Here is a 12347-nt window from a genome sequence, read left to right as displayed (position 1 = left end):
CCAAAAAAATGTCTAGACATGAATAACATAACACATCATAATCATTTCGTACAATGATTTATACACACATTTTTCAAACATACATATTTCAGTTTTCTTTTTTGTTTCAAAACATCTACAAAGTCTTTCTGCTATTTTAGCTTTAAATAAAGCTGAAATAATTAAATCTATAGCATAAATCAATATAAAAAAGGTTAAGAAAAATCATGCAAAGTAGTGCATCACAATCCCTTCATTAGAGATTTAACAGAAGGCATACAGCTCGTATGGTGACACAGCAGAAAACAAAAACAAGTATAAAGGAGAATATAATTATGTGCTATAATTGTTGAACTTCTAATAGTTTTGTCCTCTTAGATGTTTTAATTGTGCAAAAAAAGCAATTTATTCGCATCTACTAAAGAATATGTAAAAAGAGTCGGACTGCAGAATACTCTCAGATGCCAAAAGATCTCAGAGGTTCTTCTGGTAATGTGTACAGTACAGATCAGTGTGGCTTTTGAGTACAGTTACTGTCAGGCAGTATCTTTATTCTACAAAGAGTGGATGAGTTATTTTTACACAGGAGCCCAGAAATAAACACAGGCTCATAAAGGCTTCAGAAACCCTCTGATAATTGCACCTTTGGAGCCACTGGTCTCTTTACAGTTTTGTTTTGGGAACCACAGAATGCGTCTGACAGGAAATTTGATGAGAACTACGCTGCATTATGATTAATAAGCACTTAATTCTGAAGTAAGATTTTATAATCTTACACCAGCACCACTAAGGTCTGGCAACAGGAAATTACTATAAGCAAACACACAGAAAAAGCAAATTAATCCTAAAACAAAGAAAAATAAACACTCACTTATTTACAAGAACATATGCTACTAATTATTTGACATAATGGCCTAAAAGTAATAAAATGCCAGGGAAAAAAAGCAACTGGGGCCAAATACAAAGTATTAAAAGTGTAATACCTATATTGAGCTTATACAAAAAACAACAACTAAGTTTAAAATGGGGCAAAGGGTCTGAATAGTGTTTACGGTTGTGCTGTGGTTTGCACTGTAGTGTCACATGGAGAAGAAACAACGGCTTTATTTTGTTTCATAGCAGTAAGGAAAGAGCAGGGATGATGAGTACATTTGGGTGAGCCTGCTTCCTGTTGTTGCCTCTTCCTCCCTCTGCTGTCCCTCCCTCAAAGGGTGAGTGGCCGGCTTAGCAACCAAAGGTCTCCTGGGAGGCGTAAACCATGTAGAGGAAGCCATCTTCATCTCGCTCTTGTTCGTAGATCTCAGAAATGGGGGTGGACACACTGACCATGCTGTGCTGGTTGACAAGAAGGAAAAACGCCTGGGTGGGGTTGAGCTGCAGTCTACGCCTGGAAAAGAGTGACATTTTGATTACTGATTAAAATGACAAAAACATGCACATTCAAGACAAATTAAAGGGATATTCTGGGTTCAGTACAAGTTCAGCTCAGTCGACAACATTTGTGGCATAATATTGATTACCACAAAAATCTATTTCCATTTGTTCCACATTTTCTTTAAAACAAAAATCTGATTTACAGTGAGATGCTTACAATTGAAGTAAACGTTAAAATACTCAACGTTTCAATAATATAGCCACAAGATGCAAGCAATATGCCTGATATGATTTTTGCGTGAAAAATATCACTTATAAAAATTTGTGTAAGGGTGTCCAATTTAGCAATTTGAAAACCCTAAAACTGTATAAATGATGATTTAAAAAGCTTTAAAGCTTTTTATACACAAGTTTTAAAATTAATAAAAACTTCACATTTATGCCTTTAAATCTTTAGAAATCTGGCCTCATTAACTTAACTCATTAACTCATTAACATAATCTCATTAAAAAAAAGCAAAAAATCTGGTTTACAGTGAGATATTTCCAATGGAAGTAAATCTTAAAATACTCAGTTTCAATACGGAATGAGAGTATAGTTCCTAGCCATAATCAGCCTAGAAAATCGCAACTTTTAATTTTCCGTCGGTCTTGGTACACGATGTAACTACAGAAGAGTCACGTTTTAAATAGGAAAAATATCGAAACTCTTTGGTCATTTTTGAGCGAGATGCTAACGGTCTAATCAGATTCAATGATCTATGCTAAACTAAGCTAAAAGTGCTACCGCCAGACCCGGAGATTGGCTGAATGGATTCGAAAACGTTAAACTCAACTGTTTAACTCTAGGGGAGTTGGAAAATGAGCCTATTTTCAAAAATAGTGGAGTGTTCCTTTAAACAACTGCATAACTGATTGAACAATACAGCTCAAATAATACACACATTAAAAAAATAAACTTCATATTTCTGAGGATTTAAATAAATCCTAATTTTTAAAGGATCTTTTTTAAAGACAACTTAACTTGTATGGAACCTGAAATATTTTTATAATTCATGTCCACGTGTTTATTTTGTTAATAGCCATTTAAAATGTGATGCTAGTGCAGTAGAAATTACACACTTTGCCTTTAAAATCTGATAATCACAATCATTTTTTCAAGTCTGAACTATAAATAATGCAGCAGTCATGACTAGTCGCCAAGGATTGTGAAGCATGATGGGTCGCATGGGTCCAACAAAATGTTCTTAGTCTGATCATCTGACTGAGTCTGTGTTAAAATACTGGAAGGCAACACTGATCTACAAGCTTCCTTTAAGAGGAAAGTTTAGCTCACTAGAGTCTTGTTTTAAAAATAATACACCACAGTGGATATAGGAAAATAATGCACTACAGAGAATGTGGATGTTGTGCAAAGAGTTTTCAAGTTTGAACGGTTTAAAAGCGTTTGTAGAAGTCCCCTGTGGATGACGGGGTCAGCAGACACTCAGAATTGAACACCATTGCATTCCCCTCCCCCGCCCTGCTTCAAACCCCCACCAGACGAGTAAACAAACTGGACAAGGCTGAATCACACGACTCACTGCAAGTGACTTGTACATGGACAAAAAAAGCTCTCGGAGTATCTCAGTGATATCAAATGAAAGTCATGCAGGAATGTACACTCAACAACCCGGTTCTAAAAATTCAACAAGTAAAAAAAAAAAAAAAGCATTTTAAAGGTCCAAAATTGGATTTAAGGATATTATGTTTACCTGATTATCTTTACCAGCTCACTCATGTTAACATGGTCAGGAACGAGAAACTTGGTCTTGTCCAAGACGGGAAGTTGCTTTTCCCCCTTATACCTCTCAATGATCACCTGGAATAAAAAATATTAACAAGACAAATGATATAGTCTTTTGACACAGTATTGAAATAGGTCTAGAGCAGTGCTTCTTTATTCCAAGGTACCCAACTGTCCATAACAATATTTATTCAAACAATATCCATTAATTTTCCAGTTGTTTCAGATTTACTGATTAAGTATAAGGATTTTTTAAAATTATTAATTTCTACCCAGCAAAATACTTTAGAGCAGAGCATAACTAGAAAAATGTATTTAAAAATGCCCATAGAGTTTTAAGATTTTACTGATGTACATGACTTTTCCAGGTCTAGAAATCACACTTTTAAAATTAGGCTTCCTCCAGGGTTATTATAGGTAACTAGCACTAAAACAAAACAAAAAAAACGAAATAATAATAATAATAATCAAATGTATCATCAGAATAAAATAAATGTTAACTGAAATAAAATAGAATATAAAAAACTTTTTATTTCAGTTAGTTACCTAGGCAACATTTCTCATTTTAATTTAGTAATTGATGTACTAAAATTAATCAAACTAAAATTAATATAAATAAGGTTAATAAAAACGTATATAGACATATATAAATCATGACAAATAAACATGACGAAAACCCACAAAAGAAAAAGAAAAAAAAGATTTAAAATATTAATAAAACCTATGATAGCATCTCAGTGATATAAAATAACACTGGCTTCCTCACGTGTCCTGGTTTCCCAAGACCATGGGAACCCTGATTCTTCGAAGGGGGAAAATTAAAATATGAAATATATAGATTTATTTAGTTGTTTTAGCTTATTTTAAAGCCCGCTTATAAGAATCTTAGCATCTTAAAATAAATCTCAAGTTGACATGTAATATCTTGAAAGCAATAAGGCTTCACTCAGGCTTAATTCATTTATGACACATCCATAAGACAAAACTGTTTCTCACCGGAATTTTATTGGGATGCTGCTCTCGTATCTGCTGCACTTCCTTGCAACGATCAGCTGAAAAACAAGAAAAATAAAACAAAAATGTAGTACATTAAATGACCATAGACTACAACACTATACTAGGATGTGTTTATGTAACTAAAAACACACATGATTGACATGACTGTAGTCATCCCTCATTCCTCTAAACAGTTACTGCATTAGCATCACTTATGTAAAACCTGTTTAGCAGAAACAGGTTATAAACATTCTTGATGCATAGGCAAATAGTAAAGATTGATTATTGCTGATGTGTTGTTGCCTTGCTGTTTGACATAGCCCACTGTACTTTAACCATATAACATATATAAGATATATAAATATAAAAAAGTAATTCTTCCCAAAGAGTTTAATATCTAGCGTTTGTGACATGTCTGCTATGAAACCAGAGTAAAACAATTGATTTCACACGGGTTTAGTACTCTTATTTTATCCGGAGTAACCCAATTTTATCTGAGAAAAGTCAATTGAGCAGTCTTTTTGTTTTAAGAGCATAATGTTTGGGTCAATCCAAGTAACGCTGAGAAAAAACATGCATGTCAAATGCTAAAACACAAGTCAAGTCAAGTCAGCTTGCTTATTGGGACAGCTCTGTGTCAATGTATCATCTTAACTAAGCCCATGTCAGGGTCATTCTAGTCAATTACATAATCCCAAAGGTTCAATAAATATGCAGAACATATTGACCTGGATGGACATTTACAGATGTGCTTAAAACAGCAGATATGTTGTCCTTGTTAGGTTTAAGAAGATTATGCCAGGGTTTTATGCTCCTCCCTCCCCACACCCTGTCCTCAAGTCTGGACTATGAGAAAAAGATCAAATTACAGCATCATTTCACCAACACGTGTAATGTCCATCCATTTCTTTAATGTTGTTATTAATCACAATTCATATTCATAAAAGGACTGCTTTCTTTAATTTATTTCAATAGATAGGCAAGAATACTAGAATCAGTTTGATTTTTTTTTTTTTTGTAAAATAGATAATCTATCATAGATGTTAATCTTCCCAATACCTGGCAGTTCAAATGTGGATAACAATACACCATTATAAAAATATGTTTATATATATATATATATATATCTCTCTAAAAAAATCATCTGTGGATTAAAGCTGTTGTTATTTAAACAAGAGGCCTATGGGCCAGACTAGCTCACTGGATACCAACTGACCTCTGTCGGTTAAAAACCGTCTTTTAAACTTAAATGTATCTCTAAAATAATTTCATAATCATGTAAAGCCTTATAGGAAACTGTAAACAGTGTGACACCTAGCTGCAAGCAGGCTAGAGACAAAAACACACCTGATAAACAAACACACTTGTGCTGACACAGCACGAATAAAACTCATCTTACCATAGCTCCGTCTCTGTTTGAAGGGCCTGTCAGATGGCATAACTGGGCTTGAATGAGGTAAAAAGGAACTAAAAGGCGTTAGTTGTTATTATATGCTAAATTCTCGGTCCTTTTCGAGCTCCTGACTCACTGCAAGCAAAACAGCTCGAGACAATAAACTAAAGTTCGTGACGTCATAGCAGAACTTAAAGGGACAGCAGCCGGTTTAAGTACAGACCTACGTACATAAAACATTTGCAAGGTATTTATCCTAATCCTATAAATTAAGTTTCTGCAACTATTTTGCATTTTAGTAACCCTTTATAATATCTTAATTACTAAGTATTTTGAACATTATCCATTATTTAACAGTTCAATAGTTCATATACATTCAAATCCATCTATGAATCTAATTATGTTATGTTTCTCCATTATGGTAAACTGTATAACACTTTGGCTTTATCATTTCATTCCATATGAAAATATACAGGCAAACAATAAATGAAAGGAAATGCATTGTTGTTTTATTATCCTTTTTTAGCATGCACAAACAAGTACAGTATGTCAGTGTCATGTTGATGCTTACAGATGATGAACAGCTGAAGAAGTTGCAAATGAGAGAAAAATGTATTACAAAATAAAGAGCAAATTAATGGAATGATAAGCAAGAGCAGTACAAACTGAACACTTGTAGTAAGCTATAACTTCACTTTCCTAGAACATGAAACGAAACATTTTCGGCAAATAATTAAAAAAGAAAAAATACTATGGCAACACAACTATGAAGAATTGAGGACTACTCCGTAGGATTTTGAACGACGATCAGGAAATAGTCCTTGTCTGTGGACAGAACAGAATAAAATACATTACTAATTTATGATCATAATCATCAGTATATTTAGCTTCGTGTTGACAGCCAGCAAAAATACAATTATATGGCATATACAACTCACATCTGTTTAGGTTTTTGTATTCTGAATAGAAATATACAGTACATTACACACACACACACACAATGTAGATACACCAGCTTTTAGCTTTGTATCTAAAAGCGGGGAAGTCGTGGCCTAATGGTTAAGAGAGTTGGACTCGTAACCCAAAGGTTGCGGGGTTCGAGTCTCGTACCGGCAGGGACTGTAGGTGGGGGGAGTGAATGTACAGCGCTCTCTCCCACCTTCAATACCACGACTGAGGTGCCCTTGAGCAAGGCACCGAACCCCAACTGCTCCCCGGGCGCCGCAGCAAAAATGGCTGCCCACTGCTCCGGGTGTGTGTTCACAGTGTGTGTGTGTTCACTGCTGTGTGTGTGCACTTTGGATGGGATAAATGCAGAGCACTAATTCCAAGTATGGGTCACCATACTTGGCCACGTCACGTCACTTTAACCACACGTTCTGAACAAATGGATCAGATTCACTTCAAAACAAAGTCAGTCCTAAACACCACATCTGACATTCACATGGTCTGCTGGCAGCTATTTGATTGAGAAAAATATTATTCAATATTAAAAACATATTCCTGATATACAAAAAAAGAAACTGAAAATATAATCTATTCAATTCAAGACAAAACATGGTTAGTCAAACACTAATCAAAAACCTGTAGATTAGTTTCAAAGGCCCACTGGCTCGAAGATCCCCCACTCTTGTTTTTTTGTAGAATTTTAAGTTAGATTGTTTTAACATTTTAAAGGAATAGTTCACCCAAAAAGGAAAATTTGCTTAAAATGTACTCACCCTCGGTCCATCCAAGATGTAGATTAGTTTTTTTCATCATCGGAACTGATTTGGAGAAATTTAGCATTACTTCAGTTGCTGACCAATGAATACTCTGCAGTGAATGGGTGCCGTCAGAATGAGAGTTCAAAAGACAAAAGAGTTTCAACGGTTCCAGTCCATCAATTAATGTCAATATTATAGGCTAGATTATGGACTTGTGTTTTAGCCGGAAGCAGTGGTTTAAAGTTAAAAAACATCTCAATGATGAATTTGTTAAACATGCAGCTTTTTGCTTCACTGGAGTCGTGACGTTAACTTGTACATTATTGTGATGTATCAGCTGTGTGGACTCTCATTCTGACGGCACCCATTCATTGCAGAGGATCAAGTGATGTAATGCTAAATTTGTCCAAATCTGCTCTGATGAAGAAACAAGCTCATCTAGCATGGCCTGAGGGTGCGTCAATTTTCTGTAAAGTTTCATTTTTGAGTGAACTATTCCTTAATAATAATAATTATTATTATTGTAATCTAAAAAAATATTGTTTTAAAGGGGCCATCAGTTGAAATTTTCACTTTTTTATATTTTTTTTGCATTTAGGTTTCTGACATGTCTGCCAGCTCAGAAAAGCTGAAAAGAAAACACAGCCAGTTTGTTATGAGCTGTCTGAGTCTGAAACTGTGTCATGCAGTGAGCTGTTTCAAATTGCAGCCGGTTTCTACGTAGATAGCTAGCTATTTGAATACGAAGTCCAAGGCAACGATTCACTTGTCTTTTGTTGACATGCCCCACAGAAGAAAGGAGTGGTGTGAGCTATAGCTCATTATAATTTAAAGAGCAATGCACCGAAACGGTCGCTGTGAACAGAGCTGTTTTTGACAAGGTAAAAAGGGTGTTTATTACATGACCACTGAGGAATTTTAACCAAAGTATGTTGCAGACATTTCATGAAGAACCTAAAGAATCATACCAACTTGTGGAAAATGGGCATCCGATGTCCCCTTTAAATTATTTTAAGTCATCCTCTGGCTTGGAAGTTTGTTTGAGAACCACTGCACTAACCTAATGGAATTACGTAAGTGTACATCTCTTTACCTGGGGCAATCATAATCTCATTCTTCTTTGATCGAACTCGGAGAAAGGTGAGATCATTTTGAGGGTCGATGTCCCTCACCATTCCCCGAGCTTTCATGAGCAGCTGATGGACATTACCAGCATACTGAACTGTGCTTGAGTTGTCAAGAGTGCTTTTGATAGGGATGCCTATTAAAAGAGCACACAGAAATATTAGATACAAAGTTCTCTTTGTTTGATAAATTTCATGCTGCCACTGAAGCGCATCACAAACTAAAACATCTGCAAGCATTTCTCATTTGCCAGATACCTTCTGCATTAACAATGATGATTCCTTGTACTCCTTTCTGACTCTGAATCCGTTTGATCGTCTCTTCCACCTCAGCCTGCAACATAAACGCAAAAGTGATTAAAACGGCAAAAGTAACATGAGAAAAGCCGTGTCACTGCTTAGTATCTAATATCCTTCAAAACAGCCGCTCTGTAAAATCCGTCTGCGGAAAAAATAGACGTATATTTTGTTTATTATATTTACTCGAGCAGTAGCTGGTTACTAAGTGCCATCTCTTATATGACAACGCCCTGCAGTCAAAGTTAGCCCACAAAAACCTTAACCGAGACAATAACGAGCTAATAAACATGTACAAGCACATATTAGGACGTTTAAGAGCTAAACTGTACTTGCCATTGTGACGGTAATTCGCCTTTTTCGTTGCTTAGATTCTTCTTCTTCTTCTTCTTCTTCTTCTTTTTCTTTTGGAGTTTTATGGCGGTTGGCAAACAAACGATAGGTGCATTCCCGCCACCTACTGGGCTGGAGTGTGGGCCATTGATGGAATAGGAAGAACTAGAATAAATAAATTAATTAATTAATTAATTAAACCCTTTTAAATCCTGCTAAACAGATCTACTTTTTTTAAGAATGTCATTAAAGCATTATATATTTTATAATGATTCAAGCCATTATTCAACAAAGTTTTAAGTGTAATATTTTCTATCCCTATTTATTTTAAACAGAAAAACAGAAATGCTCTTTCATTATCATAAGCAGAACAATGTAATAGTGCATGCTCTACTGTTTCTGGTAATCCTACAGTTCCCAGACTCATGCTTATTCATTTGATATAGAGAATAATTTAAAGCAGTATGGCCAATGCAAAGTCTGGTAATAATTGTATCTTCTCTTCTACCAAAATGAACTCTTTCAACCCCAACTTGATTTTGAATATGATAATGATGTCTTCCTCTCTCCTCCTTATTCCAAACTTCTTCCCATCTCATTTTTATTGCTGTTTTAGCCTTAACTTCTTCTTTGCTTCGTTGCTTAGACTGATGCTGCAAGCTAACGGAACTAGAAGTATGTAGTATGTGAATGGTTGGAGATGCGTTACTGCCCTCTGCTGGACTGGAGAAAAGCAGGTCACTGCAACAGCTCTGAGGCCTCTCATATTTAAAGAAAAATGAATAAGGATTTTATTTTATTTTATTATTATTTATGCACTGAATGAGTGTTCTTTTTTGCTAAGGATGTTCTCCACTATAGGAAGTGGGATATAGGAAATTCTTTAGTTAAGGTGTCTTTGATCACATGAAGTAGATATGTATATTTTATATTAAAAGGGACTTTATATTAATACCCAATATATGGTTTAACAATAAATAATAATAATACTAATAAAAGTGTAACTTATTTTAACTGCTGTAAAAACTTTACATTGCCAAAACTGACATGGCACATGGAACAGGTTTTAAAAACAAATAACGGAAAGTTTAGTTGCAGACTTTGAATGTTTGCTCCACAGGGTTTGAAAAAAGATGGACGACGCACCTTCACTCTCTTCCAAGGCAAGGCAAGGCAAGTTTATTTATATAGCACATTTCGTACACAATGGTAATTCAAAGTGCTTTACATAAAATAAAGTAAAATAATCACAAAAATAAAACAAGCAATTTAAAAACTTTGAAAATGATTAAAACATTTATTTAAAATTAATTTAAGACAGTTAAAAATAGAAAATGATTATGCATAAAATACAGTGCAATAATTTCGGGTTGCATAAAATACAGTGCAATACATAAAATACAGTGCAATCAGTTCAGACATCGCACAGAGCTCATTCAATAAATGCTCAGCTAAACAGATGAGTTTTGAGTCTAGATTTAAATGTGACTAATGTTTTACCACATCTGATCTCTTCTGGAAGCTGATTCCAACTTCGGGCAGCAAAATAGCTAAGAGCGGATTCCCCTTGTTTTGTGTGAACCCTTGGTATTTCTAGCTGACTCGATCCTAATTATCTGAGTGGTCTGTTAGGTTTATATTCAGTGAACATATCTGCAATGTGTTTAGGTCCTAGGCCATTGAGTGATTTATAAACAAGTAAAAGTACTTTAAAATCAATCCTAAATGTAACTGGAAGCCAGTGTAAGGACCTGTGGACTGGTTTGATATGCTCATATTTTCTGGTTCTAGTCAGAATCCTGGCAGCAGCGTTCTGGATGAGCTGCAGCCGTCTAACGGTCTTCTTGGGAAGGCCGGTGAGGACACCATTACAATAGTCTACCCTGCTGGTAATAAAGGCATGAACAAGTTTCTCCAAGTCTTGGCTGGAAATAAAACATCTAATTCTTGCAATGTTTTTGAGATGATAGTATGCTGATTTAGTTACTGCTTTGACATTACTACTGAATCTAGGATCTGTCTCCAGAATCACACCACGATTCTTGACTTGATTTTTAGTTGTTTGACCCCTAGAGTCAAGGTAAGCATTCACCTTGAGAACTTCATCTTTGTTTCCAAATGCAATGACTTCAGTTTTCTCCTTGTTTAACTGAAGAAAATTTAGGCACATCCAACTGTTAATTTCATCAATGCATTGGCAGAGGGAGTCAATGGGGCTGTAGTCATTTGGAGATAAGGCTAGGTAAATCTGGGTATCATCTGCATAGCTGTGATAGGCAATTTGGTTCTTTCTCATTATTTGACTTAGTGGGAGCATATACAGGCTAAACAAGAGCGGTAAGAATTGAGCCTTGTGGGACGTCCACTTAGACTTATGCTCTCCTATACTCACATAATAACCTCTCCCTTCAAAGTATGAATAAGTATGAATATTCCATTGAATAAAAGTGAAGCCGCCAAAGTTCCAATAGGGAGAGGACATATTGTAAACAATTGAACTTACATCAGCATCATAAAAAGCTACATAAAATGACAAAAACCTTATTTTATTTGAAGTGAAATTGTATTATTTAGTTTGTCTCTCGTCGCATTAGATTACATGGAGAGGGCGGGGTTTATGACCTATACTGGGACCAGCCACCTGGGGGCGATCGAAACGTTTTGGCTTCACTTTTCAAGACTTGTGCGGCACACTTGGGCCATGTCCAAATGTACACGGGTATTTTTATAAACGAGTTTTATAAAAATAGTTTTATAAAAAAATAGTTTTTCTTTCTTCCGTTTAAAAAAAAAAATCATCCACATGAAAACGCAAACGCGTGCTATGAAGCACTGTCAAGAGCATGCCAAACCGACAGGTGGCGATATAACCTCAACTGTAAAGCCACGCTGGCCAATCAGAAGCCTGAAAAAGTTTCCAGTAGGCGGAGATAACAGTGCATGCTCCGACGTCACAAGCCAAAAACTCCCGTTTCGCTGTCTATTATATTATATAATTTATATAATTAAAATGAAAGTAAAAGTTTTGTCTAGGTAACGTTATCAATTTTAAATGAAATGTTAATGAACAGTACAGTAGATATAGAAATGAAACTGGGCTAAGTCTGCCGAGTCCGGCTTGGATGCGGCAGTGTCGTCAAGTTACGGCTGTCGCATCTGGTCCGGTTGATTCAGCCCAGAATCTGAAAGTGAGTACACAGGCATCCAGGTCGGGTGCAGCAGATGGATCCGGGGCGATGGACAAGTCTCTAGCAGGTGAACATTTTACTGAAAATGGCCCGAGTGTACGGAGAGGGATTGTGTATGAGGTAGATCTAAATAGCCTATCAGCAAATGTCAAATTGGTAAGTTTTAACTAGA

At 35.7% G+C, this 12347-nt stretch overlaps 2 protein-coding genes across 2 annotated transcripts; both read right to left on the bottom strand.

Annotated features, from left to right (window-relative positions):
* Positions 1 to 648: 648 nt before the first annotated feature.
* Positions 649 to 5701, bottom strand: LOC107551126 (microtubule-associated proteins 1A/1B light chain 3A-like). Its single transcript, XM_016232621.1, has 4 exons — positions 5534 to 5701; positions 4135 to 4190; positions 3107 to 3213; positions 649 to 1366 (listed from the first exon to the last, which is right to left on the bottom strand). Exons 1-4 carry the CDS (start codon positions 5571 to 5573, stop codon positions 1204 to 1206), a joined length of 366 nt encoding a protein of 121 aa, XP_016088107.1. The 5' UTR covers positions 5574 to 5701; the 3' UTR covers positions 649 to 1203.
* A 313-nt stretch (positions 5702 to 6014) lies between these two features.
* Positions 6015 to 9526, bottom strand: LOC107551127 (dynein light chain roadblock-type 1-like). Its single transcript, XM_016232622.1, has 5 exons — positions 9496 to 9526; positions 8991 to 9152; positions 8616 to 8691; positions 8327 to 8494; positions 6015 to 6352 (listed from the first exon to the last, which is right to left on the bottom strand). The coding sequence occupies exons 2-5, from the start codon at positions 8991 to 8993 to the stop codon at positions 6309 to 6311; spliced, it is 291 nt and encodes a 96-aa protein (XP_016088108.1). The 5' UTR covers positions 8994 to 9152; positions 9496 to 9526; the 3' UTR covers positions 6015 to 6308.
* Between the last annotated feature and the right edge of the window lie 2821 nt (positions 9527 to 12347).

This window comes from Sinocyclocheilus grahami, unplaced genomic scaffold (genome assembly GCF_001515645.1).
Source record: "Sinocyclocheilus grahami isolate Dianchi unplaced genomic scaffold, SAMN03320097.WGS_v1.1 scaffold415.1, whole genome shotgun sequence".
NCBI classification, from domain to species: domain Eukaryota; kingdom Metazoa; phylum Chordata; class Actinopteri; order Cypriniformes; family Cyprinidae; genus Sinocyclocheilus; species Sinocyclocheilus grahami.
Note: the sequence above shows the minus strand (reverse complement) of the source record. Positions and strands in the feature narration are given on the sequence as shown.